Here is a 25,596-nt window from a genome sequence, read left to right on the forward strand (position 1 = left end):
AATTTTTTTAAGTAAACCAAAAATCACATGAGCATACAATAACATTACACAATAACAAACTATAGCTCTAGAGTTTCGATAACTTTTACATATATATATCTAGAGTCTAGGATTCTTATTTTACAATCAGAATGCTTCATTAGGCTTTCACAATAAATGCCAAGTACTGAGTTTTTATGTTAATAAGAATAAATGTCAAAATCAGGGGTACATACACTCTCCCCTATCCTATAAGTCATAAACATAATATTCTAATTCTGTAACTAATAAAGCCTTAATTATTTTAAATGTATAGGCCTAGCTGCCTATTTTTTTTTAATTTTTTTAAGTCTGTATTTAAATTCCAGTTAGTTACCTTACAATGTAATATTCATTTCAGGTGTACAATTTAATGATTCAACACTTCCATACAACATATTTTTTTCATTTTTAATGCTTATTAATATCTAAGATAAGATATAACCCTACAAGATTAAACTTACTTTGCATGATGGGACAGCTAAAGGTAGAAAAGAAGTCCTGGGCACCTGGATGGCTTGGTCGGTTAAGCATCCGATTGTTGATTTTGGCTCAGATCACAATCTCACAGCTGGTGAGATCGAGCCCTATGTCAGGCTCTGTGCTGACAGTGTGGAGCCTGCTTGGGATTCTCTCTCTCCCTCTCTCTCTGCCCCTCCCTTGCTCATGCTCTCTAGAAAGGAAGGAATGAAGTCCTGGCCCATGTGAAGTTTACCAATAAACTGAGAAAAAAAGAATGTATTTTTATGCTTTTGTCAAATAATAACAAAATGCTTAACCTTACAATATGTGCCTCACAAAAAGAGAAACAAATAATTTCCACTAGTTAATGATTTAAAACACGTCTTTAAAATAAGAAATACACATATTTTAATTCATTTTTCTGCAAACAGCTTTAAACATTTAAAAAACATTAATATTTTGAAAAAAACTTTGTTATGCAATAAATTATAGTAATGCATATTCTTAAAAGGCACATAATCAAGAACAATCAAGATGACAACAACAGGAAAATTGGTTATAATCACATCTCAGTAAAATAGTTTGTATTTTAACCACAACTTTCAATGAAAATAAGACATTTTCTTCTTAGATTGTTTAAATAGTATATACAAATTTTTCTTGATATACCACTTTTCTAAGTTCACTTATTCCCATATACTAGTCCCATATATATGGTCCCATATACTAGTCCCATAGACATATATGTCACTAGTTCCCATATACTAGAAAATATTTATACCATATCAAGAAATAAAGATAGAACAAGATAGAAGGGAAAGAGAAAAGAAATTTCAATGCTATTCATATACTAACAATTGAAATTAACTTTGTTGAATTCTCGGAGTACCTGGGTGGCTCAGTCAATTAAGTGGCTGACTTCAGCTCAGGTCATGATCTCACAGTTTGCAGGTTCAGGGTCCGCGTCAGGCTCTATGCTGACAGCTCAGAGCCTGGAGCCTGCTTTGAATTCTGTGTCTCCCTCTCTCTATGTCCCTCTCCCGCTAGTGCTCTGTCTCTCTCAAAAATAAACAAACATTTAAAAAAAAAAAACTTTGTTGAATTTTCTGAAACACTAAAAATTTAGACCTTGGCACTTTGTGCATTTTTTGCATCTGGGTTGGCTTGTTCAAAATACAATTTGAAGCATTTTTGAAGAAGCATCTTGAAAGTTAAAAAGTTAAACTCCTTTTATCAATGTATTTTTATTCCCCTTTATTCAAACAGCTTATAAAACTCTAAGATGGAAAACAAGACAAATTAACAACATGGCTAGCATGGCATATTATAAAGGTTAGTATAAAAAACAAGGCAGGAATGTCAGCAGTAAGCATAAAAAAATCAAATTATGTTTAAAAAAATAAAGAAAAATATTCAAATGGATGTAAATATTATATATATATATATATGGTAAGTATATTTTCATAAGCCTTAATTATAAATTTTTTTTAAGTTTTCAGGTCTCTTCACAAAACTCTTAAAATTAGTTCCCTCCTCCGTAAACAATAGGTGCATTACCAGTAACCCATACTAAAACTTAATCATCATTTAATAAATTACTTTCCTTATTCAGCTCAAGAGATAAAACTTTACTTTCAGCTCTTCTTTGCAGATGTTGAAGTTAGTATACAACCCTGTGATATTATTTCAGGTCCCATATATACTCTTTTAAAAATTAAGATATAACTGACATCTCACATTATATTAGTATCAGGTATACAATATGATTCAATAATTGTAATTTTATTAGCTGTTATTTCCTAAATATTACTTGTCCATAGTATGAGGCCCTGGAAATCAGAGAAATAGAAGACATAATCCTGTCTTTAAGAAGTCAACAGTTCAGGGGTGCCTGAGTGGCTCAGTCAGTTGGGCGTCCGACTTCAGCTCAAGTCATGATCTCACAGTTGGTGAGTTCAAGCCCCACATCGGGCTCTGTGCTGTCAGCTCAGAGCCTGGAGCCTGGAGCCTGCTTCGGATTCTATGTCTCCCTCTCCCTTTGCCCCTCCCCCACTGGCACTCTCTCTCTGTCTCTCAAAAATAAATAAAAACGTTAAAAAAAAAAGAAGTTTATGTTCATTATTATTCTGTAAGTCTCAGAGAAAAAGATAATCCCACTATAGAAAGAAGTACCAAAACTGTCATCCAAAAGATCTTGCATTCTACCCATTAATTGCCCTCTCCTATGCTAAGTATCCTTGAACAAGTCAGGTCACGCTCAGCCTGTGTCATCTGTAAAATGAAGGAGTTAATCTAAGTGACCTTTAAGACCCTTTTTGGCAAGAAAAGCCTATTATTTTAATCTGATACATAATTTACAATATGTGTAATAACTATTCTGTGTATGGTAATTAGAAGTCTGTGATAACAAGGCAACATAAATAACCATAACCACAATTTATTTTATGCGAGCAATATTTAAATTCTTTTCCTATGTTATTTTCAACCAGTATCTACAAACAGCTTTAGAGTGTTCTGGTTTTTTTCCAATACTAGGATGGACACACTTTTAAAGACAAAGATTCTGCATCATACATCCCAATAGCAGAATGTCCCTTACACCTCAGCCCCATAAACTACAGGAAACAGGATTTTGCAAGACTTATAGAACTGCATTCTCAAAACATAGTCTGTAAATATGTTCAATGGTCTGTAAATTCTGAGAATTTTTAACTTTTATGTCGTTTCAGTGATGGCCTCAAAATATTAGTATAGACACTTTATAAATGAAAACTGCAACATGATGTCAGTGTCTGTTTTCAATCAAGTGATGCCAAGTCATATCACACGAATTGTCAGGGACTAATGAGAAAAGAGTAATGGCAGACTTTAAATGTATATGCATTCACACCCAGGTGACGGCCAAATGATGTCACCCTTCCCAAACAGAAGAAGGTTCTGTAGAGAGAAAAGAGGTGGGAAAGTTGAGTCACCATATGACCTACAGGAGAATATGTATATGGATACATAACAGAAGAATATGTATATGTATATACACATACATATATGTATACATATACATATTCTCTCTCCCTCTGTATTATATACATATATATATAATCCAAAAGAACCTGTGCCATAAATTAATTTATTTATGTTGCAAGCAATAATTTGATTTAGCAAATCATCAACAGCACAGTAATTAATTTGAATGGTACTGTATTGTTTGTAAATGCAACCCACATTTATGGTTTCATACTGTGATTTGATACGAAAAGTCATTAGCTTACTTCATTAATTCTTTATGTTTCTGTAATATTAAAATAAAACTGAAGTCAACACTGGGGGTTCATGAAAATATTACTTGCATTTAAAATTAGATCAATACCTGGGTGGCTCAGTCAGTTAAGCGTCCAACTTGGGCTCAGGTCATGATCTCACGGTTCATGAGTTCGAGCCCAAGTCGGGCTCTATGCTGGCAGCTCAGAGCCTGGAGCCTTCTTCAGGATTCTGTGTCTCCCTCTCTCTCTGCCTCACCCCATTCTCACACTCAGTCTCTGTCTCTCTCAAAAATAAATAAACATTAAAAAAATTTTTAAATAAATAAAATAAAACTAGGTCAATGCCTTAAACTAGTTGGAGGAAATACTGCTTTTATGAGCAGACTGCTCTATTCCCTTCCTCCTAATTCTATAAACTTGTGGACTTGTGGTAGCACTAGCCCTGGGTGCTTAGCCTAGAGAGAAGGAAGAAGGGAGATGGGTGTGGAATTGGGGCTGAAAACTATGACCCGTGGATCAAATCTGGCCCTCCATCTGTTTTTGTAATCAAAGTTTTATTGAACCACAACTATACCCATTTGTTTGCAAATTGTTTACAGTTATTTTCAAGCTATAATGGCAGAGTTTAGTAGTTGCCACAGAGATAGCATAGCCCACAAAGCCTAAAATATTACTATCCGGCCCTTTACAGAAAAAGTATGCCGACATATGGCCCAGATGAGCTAATAGGGCAAAATGAGAATAGACCACTAGCATTTGAAAGTCCTGAAGCAAGCAAGCAAGCTATTTCTGGAAGAGAGATAAGACAGTAAGATTCTCTCATGGGTAAAATGAAGGTGTTAAATATTAGTTATAAACTTACAGCTTTCTTCAACTAATCATTTGTTAAGCTGTACGTGAGGCTCTGTGCTAAGTATATTTAATTCAAAAGAACAACTAGTTTCTACTATCAGAGGAATACTTTTAAGTACCCTCCTCTAACTTTTCTAAGGATCTATTGAAGACTGAGCACTATACCACTGTTTTAAAGTTGGGCAAGTCCCATATTTACATATTAGAAAACTGAAAGATGGCAAAGTTATTAAGTTACAGTTATACGGTTAATAAATGGAGGAGTCTGAATTCTAACGCAGATCCATTTGACTCCAGAGCCCATGCTAAAAACTAGTGTAAACTGTAATTCTTCTAATACTATGGAAGTCTGTGAGGAGAAAAAATCTTCTCACCCAAAACCCTCCAGCAAGTAAAGACTCCTTGAGGTTAAGTTTTGGCATAATTTGATTTTTCAGAGACAGAAAGCCTCCAGAGACATATTTTAAAAGGCAATAAAAACTCTAAGAGTGTGTGTGTGTGTGTGTGTGTGTGTGTGTGTGTGTATCCTCTACTGCTTATCTGAAATTCTGTGAACCAGAGCACTATTGATCTCACACATCGAAACAAAATTTACCCCTAATGTGTCTTTATTAAGGTACACAGAGTCTACTGTTCTAATGCTTTATATGCATTTAAAAACATACATAAAATAGAGGTTTTAGAAGTACAAGGTAAAAAGTAAATATGGATGTTTCCAATGTTTTATTCTAACACCTCAATGTATCATCTTATGTCCACCATATGAACAGTCTGCTTTGGAGATTAATGATGAAGAAGACAATGCTTTACCTTCAGCAAGTAGGGATAAGATCTAAAATGCAAATGAACCAGAGACCTAAGATGTTGATGAAAATAAATTTGGTGAAATGGTGTACATGATTTGTTTCTTGTTAGAGGAAAAGGGCTAGAACCACAGTGTAGTGGTTATTCTACTGCATATTCTCTGAGCAACTGTTTATGTCTCTCATAATAGTATCAATAAATTAGGTACACTAGGCTTATGGACAGTATGTATTTTTTTCATATTGAGCCTCCTAGGCTGCCATACTATAAAATGAATCCTTCTTAATTTGAATACACTTAGCATAGTACAAGTTTACCCCCTTCACAAGGCTGTAAGACTTTACCCATATTGAAGTAAACAGCTGTCTTCTGTAGACAATGAAATAAGTGATCTAGTCAAATACATCTAACATGTACGCAGGGATTTGGTATCCCAGTAATAGCAAAGGGATGAACATAAATGTTATTCTCTATTACCTAAACTTTTATTTTTTTTCAATATATGAAGTTTATTGTCAAATTGGTTTCCATACAACACCCAGTGCTCATCCCAACAGGTGCCCTCCTCAATGCCCATCACCCACCCTCCCCTCCCTCTCACCCCCCATCAACCCTCAGTTTGTTCTCAGTTTTTAAGAGTCTCTTATGCTTTGGCTCTCTTCCACTCTAACCTCTTTTTTTTTTCCTTCTCTCCCCCATGGGTTTCTGTTAAGTTTCTCAGGATCCACATAAGAGTGAAACCGTATGGCATCTGTCTTTCTCTGTATGGCTTATTTCACTTAGCATCACACTCTCCAGCTCCATCCATGTTGCTACAAAGGGCCATATTTCGTTCTTTCTCATTGCCACGTAGTACTCCATTGTGTATATAAACCACAATTTTTTTTTTAAACAACAATTTTTTTATCCATTCATCAGTTGATGGACATTTAGGCTCTTTCCATAATTTGGCTATTGTTGAGAGTGCTGCTATAAACATTGGGGTACAAGTGCCCCTATGCATCAGTACTCCTGTATCCCTTTTACCTAAACTTTTAGAGGAATCATGTCCATGAAGTCCCAAGAAATTAAATAATTATGGAAACATTTCAATTAAGTAGTAAAAATAGACCATGTGTCAATTGAAAACTTGTATCTGCTACCATTTTGTTTTAAGATAGGAACATGAACTAAAGCTTAAAATATAATGATATACTTTATCATGGTGAAAAATAATGTGTGTCAAATATGGTGAAAATCAATCAGATATTTCACAAATGTCATAAAAGAGAAAGCTATAGAAGTCCCTAGTGTGATCAATCACAAAAGCTTTAAAAAAGATGTTAGTATAACAAAATGTCAGAGGGAGAAATGGCCCTGCCTTTGTCTCCTGCAGCTTACATGCTCTGGATATTCTCCTCCTGAGTTACTACCTGAAAATCTCAAAACTTTAAAAGAGGATTCAAGTCACTCATGGCCACCAAATCTCAGAACTGTAACATCTTTGGGGGCCCTAAAAGTCCCTAAAATGTATAATTTTATGTGCTACATACTACTCCTTCTTCACTCCATGAAAAAAAGTTAGTGAAGAGTATTCCCTATATAAACTACTCCAAAGAGCTTCTTTTTGTGACTCTCCACAAAACTAATAAAATAAAATACCTAGATCTAAATCTTGACTGAGATCATAACATCTTGTTATACAACACTAATAAAAAAAGAACAAAATAAGGCCTTGAGAGATCAGTTTTTCATCAAACTTGAGGGAGGATATTTCTTCTCACATGCTTCTAAATAAACAAATCATCTCCAGAAAGAAGGCATGAATTTAAAATACAAGTTACTGGGGTGCCTGGGTGGCTCAGTCAGTTAAGTGTCCAACTTCAGCTCAGGTCATGATCTCAAGGTTGTTGAGTTCAAGCCCTGCGTTGGGCTCTGGGCTGACAGCTCAGAGCCTGGAGCCTGCTTCAGATTCTGTGTCTCCCTCTCTCTCTGCCCCTCTGCTCTCTCTCTCTCTCTCAAAAATAAATAAACCTTGGGGTGCCTGGGTAGCTCAGTCGGTTGAGCAACAGACTTCTGCTAACATCATGATCTCGCAGTTCGTGGGTTCCAGCCATGCATCGGGCTCTATGCTGACAGCTCAGAGCCTGGAGCCTGCTTCAGATTCTGTGTCTCCCTCTCTCTCTGCCCCTCCCTTGCTCACACTGTCTGTCTGTCTGTCTGTCTCTCTCTCAAAAATAAATAAACCTTGCGGTGCCTGGGTAGTTCAGTCAGTCAAGCATCCGACTTCGGCTCAGGTCATGATCTTGCAGTTCATGGGTTCAAGCCCTGCATCGGGCTCTATGCTGACAGCTCAGAACGTGGAGCCTGCTTCGGATTCTGTGTCTCCCTCTCTCTCTCTGCCCCTCCCCCGCTCATGCTCGCTCTCTCTCTCTCTCTCTCTCAGAAATAAACATTAAAAAATTTTTTTTAATAATAAACCTTTAAAAAAATGTTAAAATACAAGTTACTGAATTAACTTTTGAGGTTAAAACTTTCTGAACCCAAACTGAGACATTTCAGCTTTTTAAAAATTTGCCTCCACATTTTCATTATTATTTATATTAATATTTATGTTCATTCACATTTTCAGCAGTCATTAACATGCTGGTAGTGTTCACAAACTATCCAAATAAAATTAATTCTATAGACAAAAAAAATTAGTTGAAAATAAAAAAGCAAACACATTTCAGAAAGAGGAATTAGCAAGAGGCTAAGGATCAGTTAGGTTATGTTTCTTACCTTTAAGTCTTAAGCAACTTGCCTTTATAACTCAACTGGATAAAAACTACAAAACTGATTTTGAGGCTACTATAATGCAACATGAAATAAAACTTTAGGAATTTGACATTGACAAATTCTGATGACAATAGCAATTTTTTAAAAAAAGACTGTTAGGCCAAAGCTTGAACTGCTAAAATAAAGTTTACTGATTAAACATACTTGGTAATTCTCTTTTCCTTGAGGTAACAGAAAGTTAAGACCAGAAAAGAAAGAATCATAAAAGATCCTCTAGCATAAGTGTTTCACTTGCTTTTTGTTGTTGTTTCTTAAGGAAAAATTAATGTATAATTAAAAAAAACACACTCTGTTTGGGTATACAGTTCTGAGTTTTGACAAACTCACACACTCATGTAGCCACACTACAATCAAGATATTGACCATTCCCATCATGCCAACAAATTTCCTCATATCCGTTTGTTTTATTTTAATGTTTATTTTTTGAGAGACAGAGAGACAAAGCACAAGTTTGGGAGGGGCAAAGAGAGAGGGGGACACAGAATCTGAAGCCGGGTCCAGGCTCTAAACTGTCAGCACAAAGCCTGACAAAGGGCTCAAACTCTCAAACCACAAGATCACAACCTGAGCTGAAGTCAGAGGCTCAACAGACTGAGCCACCCAGGCGCCCCTCCTCATATCCATTTGTAATCAATCTCCTCACTTTCCCCGCCCTGGGCCCCTGAAACCACTGACCTGATTCTCACTTCCATAGTTCTGCCCTTGGCAGAATATCATAAAACAAATCATATAAAATGTAGCCACTTGAGTCTGGCTTCTTTCATTTAACACAGTGTTTTTGAGACTCATCAATGTTGTTTATATCAGTTCATTCCTTTTTATTGTTGAGTGGTATTCTGTTATATGAATGTTCCATTATTTGAGTATGAATTTCTTTATCCATTCACCAGCTGATACACATTCATGTCGTTTCTGGTGTTTGGTGACTGTGAATAAAACTACTAAAAATATTTTCATACAGATTTTTGCAGGGATATATATAATTTCTTTGCATATAAAAAAATACCTAGGAGAAAGGTTGCTGAGTCACATAGTTAAAATGTTTAACTTTACAAAAAATTGCCAAAAGTGTTTTCCAGGGTGGCTACACCATTTAGCATTTCCATCAGCATGGATGAGAGTTCCAGCTGCCCCACACTTTGATCCGTATTTGGTATAGTCAGGGTTTTGGTTTTTGGTTTTTGAGTCATTCTAATAGGTGTGTAGCTTCAGTGTGATTTTAATTTACATCTCCCTAATGACTGAGCATCTTTTCATGTGCTTATTTGCCATTTGTAGATCTTCATTAAAGTGTTTATTCACATCTTTTGCCCATTTAAAAAATTACACTGACAGTGAGTTTTCATATTTCTATCTCTAGTTACCAGTCCTTTAACATTCAAGTCATACAAGCATTCATTATCTGCCAGACTGTGGCTTGTCTCTTCATTTTCTTAAAAGTGTCTTCAAAGAGTAGAAGTATTAATGCTTTTTATGGCTCATGTTTTTTGCATCATCTAAGAAATCTTTGCCTCGTTCAAAATGACAAAGACTTTCTCCTGTGTTTTCTTCTAGAAGTTTTATAGTTTTAGATTTTATGTTACAGTGGGTGATCCATTTGGAATTAGGTTTGTGTAATGGTACAAGGAATTGGTCAAGGGTTGCTTATTTTTTACAGATATCCAATTGTTCTAGCACCATTTGTTGAAAAACTACCCCTTTTCTATTGAATTACCATAACTTCTTTGTTCAAAATTAACTGACCATCAATCTATTTTCTGGACTCTATTCTGTTCCACTGATCTGGGAATCTACCCTATCATCAATACAATGCTGTCTTAATTACTGTGGCTTTATAGTAAGTCTTGAAATCAGAGAGTGGAAGTCCTCTATACTCTCTTTTTTATAAATTGTACTGCCTATTCTCAGTCTTCTGCTTTTCCACATAAATTTCACAGTCGCCTTCTTGATTTCTACCAAAAGCCTACTAGGATTTTGACTAGGATTGTGTGTTAAATACATAGATCCATTTGAAATGAAATGACATCTTGACAGTATTGAGTCTTCAGTCCATAAGCATGATATGTTTCCATTTATCCGGATCTTCTTTGATTTGTCTCATCAATATTCTGTAGTTTTCAACATAAAAATATTACATATATTTTGTTGTATTTACCACTAAGTATTTCATGTTCTTGGTGCTCTTATAAAAGTCAATTTCAATTTCCAATTGTTCATATCTAGTAGCTTTTGGTTTTTGTGTAAAATCTTTGCGTTTTCTACTAAAAATATATCATCTAAGGTGCTCCTGGGTGGCTCAGTCAGTTAAGCGTCCGACTTCAGCTCAGGTCATGATCTTGCAGTTCATGGGTTTGAGTCCCGCAACAAGCTCTGTGCTGAAAGCTTGGAGCCTGAAGCCTCCTTCAGATTCTGTGTTTCCCTCTCTCTCTCTGCCCCTCCCCAATTCCTGCTCTGTCTCTCTCTCTCTCAAAATTAAATAAACATTAAATACACACACACATACATACACACACACACACACACACACACACACACATAAAATCTATGAATGAAGGCAGTCTTATTTCTTCATTTCTAATCTGAATGCACTTAAATTCTTTTTCTTGCCATATTATAGTGGCTAGGATCTACAGTACATTGCTGATCAGAAATGGTACGAGTGGGCTATCTTCCTTTCTGACCGTGATGACCTGCCCACAAGAACATGGCCCTTGGCAAAGGACCTCCTGCACCCATCCCTGGAAGAGAAGAGGAAGCACAAGAAGAAACACCTGGTGCAGAGCACCAATTCCTACCTCATGGGTGTGAAGTGCCCAGGGTACTACAAAATCACCACCGCCTTTAGCCATGCACAAAGGGTGGTTTTGTGTGGGAGGTGCTCCACTGTCCTATGCCAGCCAACAGAAGGAAAAGCAAGACTTAACAGAAGGATGATCCTTCAGACAGAAGCAGCACTAAAAGCAACCTGAACCAACATGAGTGGGAAACAATCCAATCAACAGATTTGGGATTTAAAAAAAAAAGAGTGGGCTTTCTTATCCTTGCTCCCAGTCTTAGGAAGATTGTACTTTACCATTAAGTGTAAGTTAAGTATGATGTTAGCTTAAGGCTTTTGTAGATACCCTTTATCAAGTTGGGAAAGTTCCCTTCAACTCCTGCTTTGCTGAGAATTTTCATCATGAATAGTTCTGATGAGTTTTGTTGACTGTTTTTGTTTCCTGCATCTACTGAGATGATCTTTTTTTAATACATTGATGTGATCAGTTTTATATTTTAATGTTGCATTTAAAATCTACCTTGCATTACTGAAATAAGCTCCACTTGGTCCCTTCTTATTTATTGCTGAATTTAATCTGTTAATATTTTGTTAAGGATTTGTGTGTTTATGTTTATAATGGACACTGGTGTATAGTTTTCTTGTACACTTTCTGGAAGATTTGTAGAATTGACATTTCTCCATTAAATGTTTGGTAGATATTACCAGTAACACCATTTGGACCTAGACTTTTCTCTGCGAGATATTTAACTACAAATTCAACTTTTTAAACAGATATAGGATTATTTTCATTATTTCTTCCTCAAAGTTTGCATCTTTCAAAGCATTTGTCCATTTCATCTCAGTTATCAAACTTAGTGGAATAAAGCTACTCATAACATTCTCTTATTATCATTTAATACCTATAGGATCTATAATGATTTACCTCTTTCATTCCTGATACTACTAATTTGTTTCTTTCTCTTTTAGTTTTAGTAAAGCTTTATCAATTTTATTGATCTTTTCAAGGTACTAGCTTTCTATTTCATTGATTTTTTTCTCTATTGTTTTTCTGTTTTCAGTTTCATTGATTTCTACCCTTATCTTTATTATTTCCTTCCTACTACTTATTTTGAATTTAATTTGTTCTTTTTCTATTTCTTAGAAGCTTAGATCATTGATTTGTAATCTTCTTTCTAGGATAAATTTCCCTATAGGTACTGATTTAACTGTATTTCACAAATTTGGTATGTTGTATTTTCCTTTTGATTTACTTCAAAACATGTTCTAAGTTTTCATGATTTTCTCTTTACACATGGGTTATTTAGAAGTGTTTTACTTAATTACCAAATATTTGGGGACTTTCCAGATATGTTTATATTAGCGATTTCTTTTTTTTTTTTTTTAATGTTTATTTATTTATTTGGGGGAGGTGTGGAGAGAGAGTGAGAGAGAATCCCAAGCAGGCTCTGCACTATCAGCGCAAAGCCCAACTTGGTGCTCAATCTCATGAACTGTGAGATCATGACCTGAGTTGAAACCAAGAGATGGACATTCAACTGATGTAGCCACCCAGGCATCCCTGTATTAGCGATTTCTAATTTAATTCTTCTTGTGGGTCAAAAACATACCTCATACCATTTCAGTCTTTTAAATCTGTTGAGTTTTATTTTACGGCCCAGAATATAGTCTATCTTGGTGAATATCTCATGTGAACTTGAAAGAAATGCATTTTCTGCAGGCAGTGAGCGGAATGTTTTGTAAATGTCAATCAGATCAAGTTGGTTATGTTATTCAGGTCTTCTGTCCTGGATTTAATTGGCTAATATTTTGTCTATTCTATCAGTTACTGAGAAGATTGCAATCTTCATGCATACAGGAATGCTGGCATACAAACATACATACCTATACAAACATATACAATGTGACAATCAAAATTAAATACAGATTATAGTTTTAAGCTTTTCTCCACATACTAAAAGTACTGCATGTTCACCAAACAGAAATTTTAAAATTCAATATAGTACTCATCCCACCACCCAGGTTGGTTTTACTCTTTACTCTTATTTAAATGAAATGATATCTAGAGTGTCAAAGTACCAGGCATGGTCCTGGCTCTATTCACCATCTCAGACCCACAGCCAGAGGGCAGGCTGGAATGCTTGGCTTCCCGCCCACTCCTCGGAGGCCATCAGACATTCATAGTTCTACTAAACTGAAATAAAATCTTTTCTACTTCCAAGATTAAGAATTTTAAGAATTCTTTTTCTTCCTATAAGATGCCAGTATAACTAAGTATAGCTCCTATCTGATAAGACATTCTGCTAATATTATATCTTAAGACTCTTAGAAGTAACAAACAATATTAAATATAGGATCCAAATAAGGTTAAAAGCAAATATTAAAATTTAAGTGGAGTACCAATATATATAAAATTCAAGTCCAAAGAGAAAAGCAATAGCTGCAATTCATACATTCAAAAATATTTACTGAGTGCCTACTGTGTGTTAGGCATTGTTCCTGCTCCTAAGAATAAAGCACTGAACAAAGTAGACAGTTCCTAGGACCATTCTGTGGGGTGGAGGAGACACACACAGTCAACATAAATATATAACATCCTGGATGGTGAAAATTATAATGAAGAAACATAAAGCATAATAAAGGAAATGGGGAGGCAGGGAGTGTGGTTAATACTTACATGGTCAGGAAAGTCCTCATTAATAAGATGACAGGACAGAAGAAATCATACAGATATTTAGAGGAGAAATATTTCAGACTGAGGAATAACAAACACTTCTTGAGGAGGGAGTGTTTGCTGGAATGTTTGAGGAACTATAATGAGGCATACCGTCTGCAATTTTGAAAGGGATAATAAATTAGCAACATATTGTTTTAAGCTAGTTAGTTCTGTGTAGAGCCACCTATTCAAAGTACAATACAAAAACTTAAAAGTTCATGATTTTTCATTTAAATGAGGAAATAAGGCTAGGAAAATCCTGACACTTCCTAAAGGAAATATTTTTCAAAATCCTTCTAAAACCAATACTAACTCATCACAAAAACCAATACCATCCTGTTTTACAGAAGTACATACCCTATTTATATATTTATCTCTATAGAGAAAAACAAAGGCAAAGACAGAGAGACATGGGAATGATAAGTACTTATTCTTTCAGAGGGTGCTATTAAAAACAAAAAAAAGTAGAGCCCTTTTCTCACTCAGGAAAATAAATGTCCTCAGAAAAGAATTGAAAAACATTAACCTACAATTACTATTTAAAAGCAAACAAATACAACTTTTAAAAAGTAAATTTTCATATTTTACATAAGATTAAGTCAAGCAACCAGCATGAATTAATAAAATAAGTACATATACTTAACTTTTCCATTCAATCAAGTAACTTTACAAAATATTTTTAAATTCCCTTGGCCAGGGAAAACATGGATTTGAATTTATCATTTTAACCTACTACAATAAAATTTAAAAGATGAGCGTCATCCAGGATAAACTTTACAACTCTGGACTTTACCAGGAATTACATCATATAATCCAAAATATGAATTAGAAAGCCGTTAAGAAATGTAGACCTTTTTGTATGCCACATGTTCTCCTTTGATTTCTTGCCTGGGTTTATAAATCTCCAAGGCTGTGTGGTAGTTTACAGTCTTAGTACATATTACAAAGATCCAAGCTTTTAATTTTCCAAACACAAATCTAAAAATTATAATATCATAACCAAATTTTATATCAGTTTAAGGAATTTTCTTATTTTCTGTCAAGATGATGTCTGGCTAAAACTGAAAAGCCTGACAATACTAAATGCTGGTGGGGCTGCGGAACAAGCAGAACTCTCCCATGGGCTGCTAATGGGAAAGCCATCGGTACACACTTACATCTGGTGGCTTACCAACCACAAACCCTTGCAAAATGCCCACATCTTCAGATTTCCTCATCACAATTCCCACTGTGGAAAGTGGTGTCAACAGCCATCTCTCAAGGTTTCCTTACTGACACTTTCATTACTGTCACTCCCAACACCTCAAAACATCGTAGTCAACCTCTGGTAATTTGGAACCAACCAAATCCTACAGTGTACAAGACAGCACTGAACACAATAACATAATATCTCAAACTAAAATATTTCTAAAGCTGACAAATATGCCATAAAAGAAACTATAGAAATAAACATAAGCAATTCCATGTAATTCTAATAGTTAATATTTACCTCAGTGTGACAAAGTAATACAAAACATACACAGAGAGTCAACAATGAGGTGTAAGAAAAGGATTGACCTTGGGAACTTTTACAAACAACATTCAAATCTGCCCCAGACTCCAACTGTGAAAAAGATGAAGTAATCTCAACAGATGAACAAATTTAAGAAGATGCTGATATTTACTATAGTAATTAGTACTATTAACATGTCATCTGTTCTATATTTTCTTCTAATTATATTACTTGATATTGTAAGTCAGCAAATTTAACATAAAAGAAAAAAAAGGGAAAGAAAAAAAGAGAGAAAGAAAAAACTTACCGGGATTGAAAATTCCTCAGCCAAATACTTCAAGGTGGCAGCTTCTCTGGCCAAGAACTTATTTCTTTCTCTCATGTTGCCCTGAAGTTGTGCATCAAACTCCTTTCTTACCACGGAAGCAACAGAGTCAATAATTACAAGTTTAACTCTCTTTGAAATAATTTCTTCTTCCAAAGATTCAATTCTGTAAAAGTAGAATTTGTAAAACAGTGGATAAATTTAAAATATAATATAAAATAGGGTATTTCAAAGATTAACCAACTTAAAAACAACGACAACAAATTTTTCCTCCCTCATTTACAGTAATGATCACAAGTATTCAATGATCATAACTTCATAACTTATTTCCAGCTCTTCTATACATATTACACTCTTTTGAAAATGGACCAAAATGTTTTCATCTAGTTTAATTCTCTGGTTCTCCTATGATACTGCTAATTTTAGGGTAAAACTGCTTGTCACAGCAAATCTCCAAAATGGCCCCCATTTATTCCCACCTTGTAATGACAGCCTTGTGCATACCCCTCCCATATTTACCAGGATTGGTCTGTAAGACCAATAGCATATGACATAATGATGGCACGTCACTTCTGAGAGTAGGTTATAAAAGACTACAGCTGCCATTTTGGGCTCTCTTTCACTTGCCACTCTCTCAAATCACTTTCTCTGGGGGAAGCAAGTTGCCATGTTGTTAACAGTCCTATGGAGAGACCCACCTGGTGAGGAACAGAGGTCTATGGCCAACAGCCAGCAAGGAAGGGAGGCCTTCCAGAAACTATATGAGTAACCTTGGAATTATCCAAGATTCTCCAGCTCCAACTGAGCCCTGAGATAACCATAGTGCTGGCCAACAGCTTGACTACAACCTCTGGTGCAACCCTGAGCCAGAAACGCTCAGCTAAGCCACTCCCAGATATCTAACCCTCTGATACTAGGTGAGACAAGACACGTTTGCTCTTCTAAGTTGCTGAATTTGGGGGTAACCTTTCAATGAAACAAAAGTAATCAATATACTACTTAATTAACTAAATCTAAAACATTTCACTCATTTAATGTTTTCTTTTTAAAGAAACATTTCATCCAATAGGCTGTAGCAAATAAAGAACACTGAAATAATTTATTTCCCATAACCCTAATACATATGTAGAGACTTTTTTCACTCAGAAGCTGAAAGCATAAAAAACCAGAAATATATCTTCAAAGTATTACTAAACTACCAAAATCCAAAGCAGCAAACCTTTGTAGAACTTCATCGCAGCTGAGTTCCCGATAAAGATGAACCTTACTGCTTGTCAAAAGTAATTTTTCTTCAGTGTTAAAATATCTGGGAAAACGAGATTCTGCTATCTCAACCAGTCTGTGGGGAGGAAAAATAGCGCAAGTGAAAATAGTTAATGACATTCAAGGCCACAGTGCTGAACATCTAATGAATTTTACTTAGGAAATTCATAAGCCACAAGTAACACTGGAACAAAAATAGAGCAGGTATAAGCAAAATGCTTTAATATAGAATTTTAAAATGTAAGCCATCCCCAGGGCGCCTGGGTGGCTCAGTCAGTTAAACATCCGGCTTTGGCTCAGGTCATGATCTCACAGTTCATGGGTTCTAGCCCTGTATCAGGCTCTGTGCTGACAGCTCAAAGTCAGGAGCCTGCTTCAGATTCTGTGCATCCCTCTCTCTCTGCCCCTCCCCTGCTCACACTCTGTCTCTCTCCCTCTCTCTCAAAAATAAATAAACATTGGGGCGCCTGGGTGGCTCAGTCAGTTAAGCGTCCGACTTCGGCTCAGGTCACGATCTCGCAGTCCATGAGTTCGAGCCCCGCGTCAGGCTCTGGGCTGATGGCTCAGAGCCTGGAGCCTGCTTCCGATTCCGTGTCTCCCTCTCTCTCTGCCCCTCCCCCATTCATGCTCTGTCTCTCTCTGTCCCAAAAATAAAATAAAACGTTAAAAAAAAAAAAATTAAAAAAAATAAATAAATAAACATTAACAATTTTTTTAATGTAAGCCATCCTTTATGAGCACTAAGAGAGGTTAGCAGCGAGAGCATTGTTTTTTAATAATTGATCACTTGACTAACAGCTATAAGACATGTTTAGTAAATAAGAAAAATGATTTCATCATCATGAATAAAAGAAATATACTTGAACAAATATATAATATTATCATTCTAACGATCAATTATCAGTTAGTCTCCATGTCTCAGAACAGAAAAATATACTTTCTCAATTAAAACTTAATACATACAAAATAAATCCCATCCAATAGCTCCTTGGTAAACAGGAAATTATTTTCTAAACAAATGGATGTTGTCCAATATTTCCTGAATAAACAAAACATGATTTTCTACCTATTGAATTCTGAACTCAAAGCTAGATCTGATGCATGAAGTAGGCCAAGTGCAGGAGAGTGACAAGGCAAAACAGATGTAAATATCATCAGTCATAGTGTGAGACGTGGAGTTCAGTACTAGAAATTTCAAGTGTTTCTGGCTAAAAATATAAAAATAAAAGTGTAAATCTTTGAGTGTAACTGTCTCCTATTTTAAATGATACTTTATCAGTCTGGTACTTAACCACCCAAGGATATCTGAGAGGAAGGACTATAAACACAAAAATCACTCTATACTTTATGCTCCATTTAAAGACACAAAAGTACAAAGACAAGTGTTTTCACTTCTAGTTAATGAGTCCCAAGAAGAGGCTGAGAACTTTAAAGAGAGAAACAAAATAAGTTCCTCACATATATTATAATCAGAAATGAAAAAAGAAAAATCTAAAACAGAGAAATAAAAGAAAACTGGTCAAAAATATTTTTTAAAAGTGCATTTTGAACAATTTGAAAAGAAAAGCATCATTGGGTTGAATAGGAAGAGGAAAAATTACTTTACCAATAGATGTGTGAAGGGCAAGAACAAATGGATCAAATGAGCACTCAGGGCAAGTGCACAAGAGAGAGACAGGCGGGGTGGAATAAAGGAGGAAACAAGATAAGCAACAAAAGCGAGAAGAAATGAGATGACACTGGCAAAGGCAGGACAGGAAAATTTTTAAGGGTTTGGGGAAAATGTGTAAACTTCTTGATTAGGGTAACTATTTGCTGAATTCAGAGCTGGTCAGAGAAGTCAACTAAAAGCTCTGACACTTGGAAGCCCCTGATTTTTAATAGGATAGCTATGGCAACGTCTGCCAGAAACATGGAAGTTTTCCAAAACTGGATGTCCAGTGGATTAAGTACTGAGTACTTCTCTCAGTCAATGAGAGAACAACTGAACAGCTGACAGACAAATAATTTTCTGGCTTCAACCCTAGGCTGAATTTCAACTGGCGGCTTGAGTGTTAAAAGGCTCTGGAAGTCATTACTGCTCTCTCCTTCCATTAAGGCCCCTCAGAAGGAAGATGGTCAATGTATGGACACAAACTGACTTTACTCAGTTACCGTGCTAAATAACTGTACCAAATGGTTATTCACATACCAATATGCTATAATTTTCTACGATCAGTTTCTCCAAGTGTTTTTAATTTTAGAAAAGTTCTCTAAAAAATATATAAATCAAAACCTAAATACAAATGTAGTATCTATATGCCTCACACTAATCATAGTGATCTCTTGTGACACTCTTCATCACAAAGATCTTTTCTGGTTAGAGTAACAGAAAAGATCCTATCTTTTGCTCCCAGACATTAATTACATAAAGTTTGAAACTAATGCCATCTAGTGGACCTCTATTTTACCAAAAGTATTCCTTTCAAGTATGTACTTAAGATTCATTCATTTGACACGTATTTATTGAGCATCTACTATATGCCAGGCACCATTCTAGATGCTAAGGATGTGACAGTGAACAAAAAAACAAATAAACAAAACACAACTTCCCTCATGGAACCTACAGTCCACTGAGAGAGACAAACAAATTAAATATATATTATACATCAGGAATAAGTGCTCTAAACAAAATGAACCAGGATGAGGAAACAGATTGTTACCTATGGAAGCAAGTGCTATTTTATGTAAAGCGGCCTGGGAAAGCCTCTTTAATAAGGTGAATTTGAGCAACGGTTTAAGGGAAATGAACCATTGGATATCCAGTGAAGCAGTGCATAGGAAAAGAGAATTATATATAACAAGTGCAAAAACCCATATGTAAGTAGATGCCTAAGGTTACTGAGGAATAACAAGGAGGCTAATGTAGTTGAAACACAGGAAACAAGAGGGAGAATAAAAGGAAATAAGGTCAGAGGAAATAAGACAGGGGCCAAGATCACACAAGATCCTTAGGTCTGTGGTATTTTGTTTAGATATTTAATAAAATAGCAAACCTAGAAGTAGAACTGACATGATCTGACTTCTTTTTGCTTTAAAGAGTCACTCTACCAAATGGAAAAGAGGCTGTACACAGTGAAAGCAAGACCAGCTAGTACTGTAGTCCAAATAAGAGATGATGGTGACTTGACCTGGAGAATAGCTCAGCTAATTAGAAGTAAGTAAACTCAAGGTGTGGTTCAAAAAAGGAGCTGGGGACACCTGGGTGGCTCAGTTGGTTGAGCGTCTGACTTCAGCTCAGGTCATGATCTCACAGTTCGTGGGTTCGAGCCCGGCATCGAGCTCTGTGCTGACAGCTCAGAGCCTGGAGCCTGCTTCAAATTCTGTATCTCCCTCTCTCTCCGTCCCTCCCCTGCTTGCACTCTGTCTCTCAAAAATGAATAAACATTAAAAAAAAACAGGAGCTGAAGGGAATTCTTGGCTAATTGGATGAGCATCTGGAGGAATGGAATTACCATTCATTGAAGTGGAGAAGACTGGATTCGTTCCAGGTTTTTGTTATTAGTTCCCCCTGTTACTTCACAGCTCTTGTATAAAAGCAAAGTTAAAAGCTTTACATTAGTGACCACATGCCAACTTGAAACAAAACACATGCTTAATGTAAAAAAAAAAAAAAGTTTTCCAAAGTTCTAGTTGAAATATAACATTATAAATGTGCTGAAATATAAGTTTATGGTTTCTCAAAGCTTCTCATACATGTGTAATATTTTCCTGTTCATTTATTCAGTATGTATTTGTTCAGCACTGTGATACAAATATAAGAATGTGAATCTATTAGTCCCTTACAGATCCCAGAAAATTCCAAAGCTTTATTTTAGTACTAAGTACTTATTTCTAATTTCATTTTCTAACATAGAGCCTCTTCAAGATCTCCCTCCTTACTAATTCACCTGGATTCACAAATGATAAGGCAGCTGAAATTAGACTAAGGAAAACCTACCCAGTCTCATGAAATCATCTCAAAAAATGGGAAGAGGGAACTGATCTCCCCTATTGTTTGCCCCCTAGGTCAAAGATCCTGGATTCATGCCAACAAGCAAAAGAAAATGGTCCTAAGACCATACCGATAATTGCCTTCATACTGAGTTAAAGTCATGGCTGGCCACTACCACTACATGCCTCCCTCCTGATACACTGAAATTCAGAAGGAGTGACACTCTAAATAGTCTAGTAGGAATTGGAGGGCATTGGCTGTGGGGTGCTTGGCGCCTTGAGAGGTGCCATGCAGCTCTTCAGGTCTAAGCTTGGCCACTGCTCCCACACAGTACCAATGCAACACACACCTCTCCTTTGTACAGTTAGTGTTAATAGTTACAATTTCACATGTTTGTGATTATTTCATTAATGTCTTCCTCCCCTGTTGAACCAAATATTTCTTCCTAGTTTTCAAAGCTTTTCTGATTTCATGACAACTCAGGACTACCTCCTGAGTTTTTACCTCCTAAATTTCCAATCCTGTATTCCACCTCCCCAGGTCCACACCTTCCAGAGTCCTGGGCCCCAACTCTTGTTTCAATCCCTCAGTTTTCCTGATACACAAATCCATTTGTATTTCTAAGACCCAGTTTTATCTTCCTTTATCCATTTTATTTCTCCCAGAATTGTATTTTGAAAACCTCTATTACTATTTACCATCCATATCACCCTCTGTTTTTATTCTTAACTTTTGGTTTCATCTTTTCCTAATTATCTCCAATAAGGATAATACAGTATTCACTCGATTCACATATACTAGAATTCTCATGGTTGCCAAAATTTCTGTACAGTTCACTAGATTAACCTACTTATCTATATTCTCAAAGTATATATAAGCAGAGCATGTCTAAGACTATATCAGCTCTTAAGCATAAGTCCAACAAATAAAAAGACTTTTCTGAATCAGTCAGAAAGGGGGACCCAGAACTCTGCCTGCTTAACATTCTCCTCCCCTCAAGGCAGTCCCCAAATACCTGAGGGTTTAGTACTAGACTCTACTATTATATAATTATTAATCAGTCTGGAGATATAATTTCAGTCTATGGTAAACAAATATGCTTAACACACTATTTTAGATTATCTTCTCAAAGACATGTAAAAATAAGCTAGTGTATTGCTTTAAAAAATAGAACTAATCTTTCCAAAGTGCTTTTAAGTACATTACCTGCAAGGTTTTCTCTTTTTGTTTTTAAATGCATTTTAAACTTAAGTATTTTTTATTCACCCCTCTTTGTTTTCTCCCTCCTTCTTGGTAAAAAGGCTATCTAGCAATTTATTAACCAAAATTATTTTCCACTTTTTATCACTCATCCTAAATTTTCTGTATGTAAATCCTTTTTTTTTTTTTTGAAAGAGACAGACAGAGAGTGTATGTGTGAGCAGGGGAGGGGGTAGACGGGCTCAATTGAGCCCAACACAGGGCTCAATTTCCACAACCATGAGATATGACCTGAGCCTAAATCAAGAGTCGGAAGCTTAACTGACTGAGCCACCCAGGTGTCCCCAGACAGCTTGCTTATAAGCACAAAATGAAGACACTGCTACATGCAGAGACATACAGAAAACTAAAACATATTCCTTTTTGGGTCTCTTATTTTCACGCTTTTACTTCTTCTCTAAGTCCAGAAACTATCCCATGATGGCAGACACTATTAATTACCTATCAATATCCATTTCCACTTCTTCCTTGCTATGAGAACCCAATTTTATTCAGGCAGCAATGTTAACCAGACCGGGAAACTCAACACGCTTATTATGTATGTCAATCTTTTTCCCCTCATTCCCCACCCTCCCTTGCCTATAGGGGTGGCCCGGTGCGAAATGTGCAGGATGATTCTGGAGGATGAAAAGGAAATCAGCAGAGGGGAAGGGGCAGCTGTTCTGGGAAAAAACACATTTTCCTGATAAAACATATAGCTAGCCCTTTCCCTTCCCACTGCCTGTATGGGATGCCTAAAAACATATAAGCCCTACGTCTCTCTGTCATCACTGCGCAACAGAACCAGCGCCTGCAACCACCTACTCACTGTTGGCTGGGTATTTGGTTACTTGCAGCAGAAAGCTTTCCTAACTGATTAACTAACTCTCCCCAATAAATCCAAATAGGGGTCAAGCAGTCCTATAACAGCACAAATGAAGTGTGCCCAGACAGTACAGAGCCAGCTCTATCCTCTGACCTGCCATGACAAACTCCAGAAGGCAGTTTGTTAAAAGAGGACTGGTACTTTTGATTCCACCTGAACCTATCACCACACCTCAGAAGGCAATCCAGGTGGCAGCCAGGTGACCACACTCTTCAGGCCTTGTGGAGAATAGACTAGAAAAGTAAAAAACATAAATTTCAACCCCTATCCTCAAATGGCCTTCATAAAGGCTCCTTTACAATTACAAAACATAAGTCCAATAAAGGGACTAAATTTTACCTCATTGCCAGCTTGCCTTTGGCTTGTTAGTTGAAGGTTAGTCACTGACATTTTAAAAAATACCTTTCCTTTGGACAAACTGAGTTAACCAATGTCTTTCTTTACCAGTGTTAGCATCAAATACATTTCAGTGTTCAGATTTCCAGTGGCCCCATGTGTGTGTGTGTTTCTTTTTTTTTTGTTTTGTTTTGTTTACCATTTATTTGCTTAAGATTCAAATAACTTCATCACATTACAACTGACCAATACATCTTTTATCCTCAGCTTAATTGAGATATAACTGGCATATAATATTGTTTGTGTAAGTTTAAGGTGTACAATATGACAAGAGCAATATATCTTGCAATTCTCTTTTAATCCAAAGAATGCTCCTCTAACTTTTTTTTTTAATCTTAACAATTAAAAAACGAGGTTGTTTGTTCTGTCATTTCCCACAGTTTGCATTTTGCTGACTACATTCCCCTGGTGTTGATTTAACACGTTCCTCTCTTCTCTGTATATGTTGCAAACTGGTAGCTGGATCTGAAAGTTTGATCACATTCAGGCTTGACTATTCTTCCAACAGGAGGAATAACTAGTTTTCTTTTGTGATGCTAGTAGCCTTTTATGTTTATGAACTGTTTTCACTCACAACACTTCTGACACCAAATGTTTAGGTTTTCCATACCAAACAATTCTTCAATTCCCTGTGGACACCAAGTGGGTGTCTGACACTTAACTACCAGGAGTTAGCTCAGACCTCACAGTTTAAGGGCTCAGACCCACAAGACTGCCCTCTCCCAACTTGAGAGACTAATCGCAAGTCCCAGGCCTCTGGTACTTCTGACCAACTGAGCAACTACAAATCAGGAGTTCTGACACCCCTCCTCCTCAACTTCGATGATTTGCTAGAATGGCACACAGAATTCAAGAAGGAACTTTACTTACTATTACCAAGTTATCACAAAGAATGAAAGACACAACTCATGAAAAGACTGGGGAGGACCACATGGCACACCACCCTCCCAGCACGTTGATGTGTTCACCAACCCAGAAGCTCTCCAAACTCTACCATTTAGAGATTTCTGTAGAGATCCCATTACATAGGCAGTGTTGATTAAAGCATTGGCCATAGGCAATTAATCAGTTACCAGCCTCTTTCTCTTCCTCAGAGTTTGGGGGGATGGGTGGGGCTGAAAGCTCCAACACTATAATTACATGATTGGCAACCAGCTCCCATGTGAAACTATACAGATGCCCACCAAGAGTCACTTCATTAGCATAAACTCAGGTTTTCCAAAGGTTTTAGAAGGTCTTTGGCCAAGAACCAGGACAAAGATATGGATTTCTTATTATACCACAATATTCAATGCCTAGAACCATTAAATTGTTGGGGTGTGTAATTTGGTGACATTCTATCATTCCTTCTTCATTTATTACTGGAATACTCCTATAAAAAGTCCTATTTGGGGGTGCCTAGGTGGTTCAGTTGGTTGAGCATCTGACTTGGGCTTAGGTCATGATCCCATGGTTCATGAGTTTGAGTCCCACATTGGGGTCTCTGCTGTCAGCACAGAGCCCTCTTCAGATCCTCCGTCCCCCTCTCTCTCTGCCACTCTCCCATGCACATGCGCTTGCTCTCTCTCTCAAAAACAAACATACATTTTAAAAAAGACCTATTTGCTACTCAGCAATACAGTTCATAAATCAGAAAAAGAACAGATGTTTGATTGATTTCCTTTTTTTTTTTTTTTTTTTTTTAATTTTTTTTTTTTCAATGTTTATTGATTTTTGGGACAGAGAGAGACAGAGCATGAACGGGGGAGGGACAGAGTCTAGAGAGGGAGACACAGAATCGGAAACAGGCTCCAGGCTCTGAGCCTTCAGCCCAGAGCCCGACGCGGGGCTCGAACTCACGGACCATGAGATCGTGACCTGGCTGAAGTCGGACGCTTAACCGACTGCGCCACCCAGGCGCCCCTTGATTTCCTTTTTTAAAACTCATTTCAAAATAATGATTTGCTTCTCCAGAATTCTCCAACACTGATCTATTAGTTGTTTTTCATTTCATAATATTATAAACTCATGAATTTAAACATATTTCATGGGTTTTAATCTACTGTCATCATTATTCTTATTGGTGGTCAATTTGTCTCATCTTTAGCCAGCAGGAGCCTCTTCAGGTTGATTCCTGAGTCCTTCTGACACTCCCCTAAGTAGTCTTTGATGGCTCTCTTGTTACCTGATATGAGGTTTCAGACTCAACTTAAAAGTTTCCTAAGCCAGTGCTAGTATCAGCCATTTCCCCCAAGGAACCCTCAATCCTTTTAGTAGGCAAAGGTGTCTGGATTCCACAATATGAGAGTAATACCTGTCAGTTCATTCATTTATCAAA

The 25,596-nt window shown here is 36.5% G+C and overlaps 1 protein-coding gene across 3 annotated transcripts in view; it reads right to left on the reverse strand.

The window, feature by feature from the left end:
• Positions 1–25,596, reverse strand: part of RAD51B (RAD51 paralog B) — a 572,091-nt gene that overhangs the window by 515,803 nt on the left and 30,692 nt on the right. For 2 of the 3 annotated variants that reach the window (XM_049612601.1, XM_049612603.1), the window contains 2 exons: positions 16,742–16,861; positions 15,505–15,688 (listed from right to left, as the gene is read on the reverse strand). In XM_049612601.1, coding sequence (XP_049468558.1) covers positions 15,505–15,688; positions 16,742–16,861 — 304 coding nt within the window. Of the gene's footprint in view, positions 1–11,123; positions 13,820–15,504; positions 15,689–16,741; positions 16,862–25,596 lie in introns of those variants that run through there. The other variant, XM_049612602.1, reaches the window with a different exon arrangement.

The sequence above is a fragment of the Panthera uncia genome (genome assembly GCF_023721935.1).
Source record: "Panthera uncia isolate 11264 chromosome B3 unlocalized genomic scaffold, Puncia_PCG_1.0 HiC_scaffold_1, whole genome shotgun sequence".
NCBI lineage: Eukaryota > Metazoa > Chordata > Mammalia > Carnivora > Felidae > Panthera > Panthera uncia.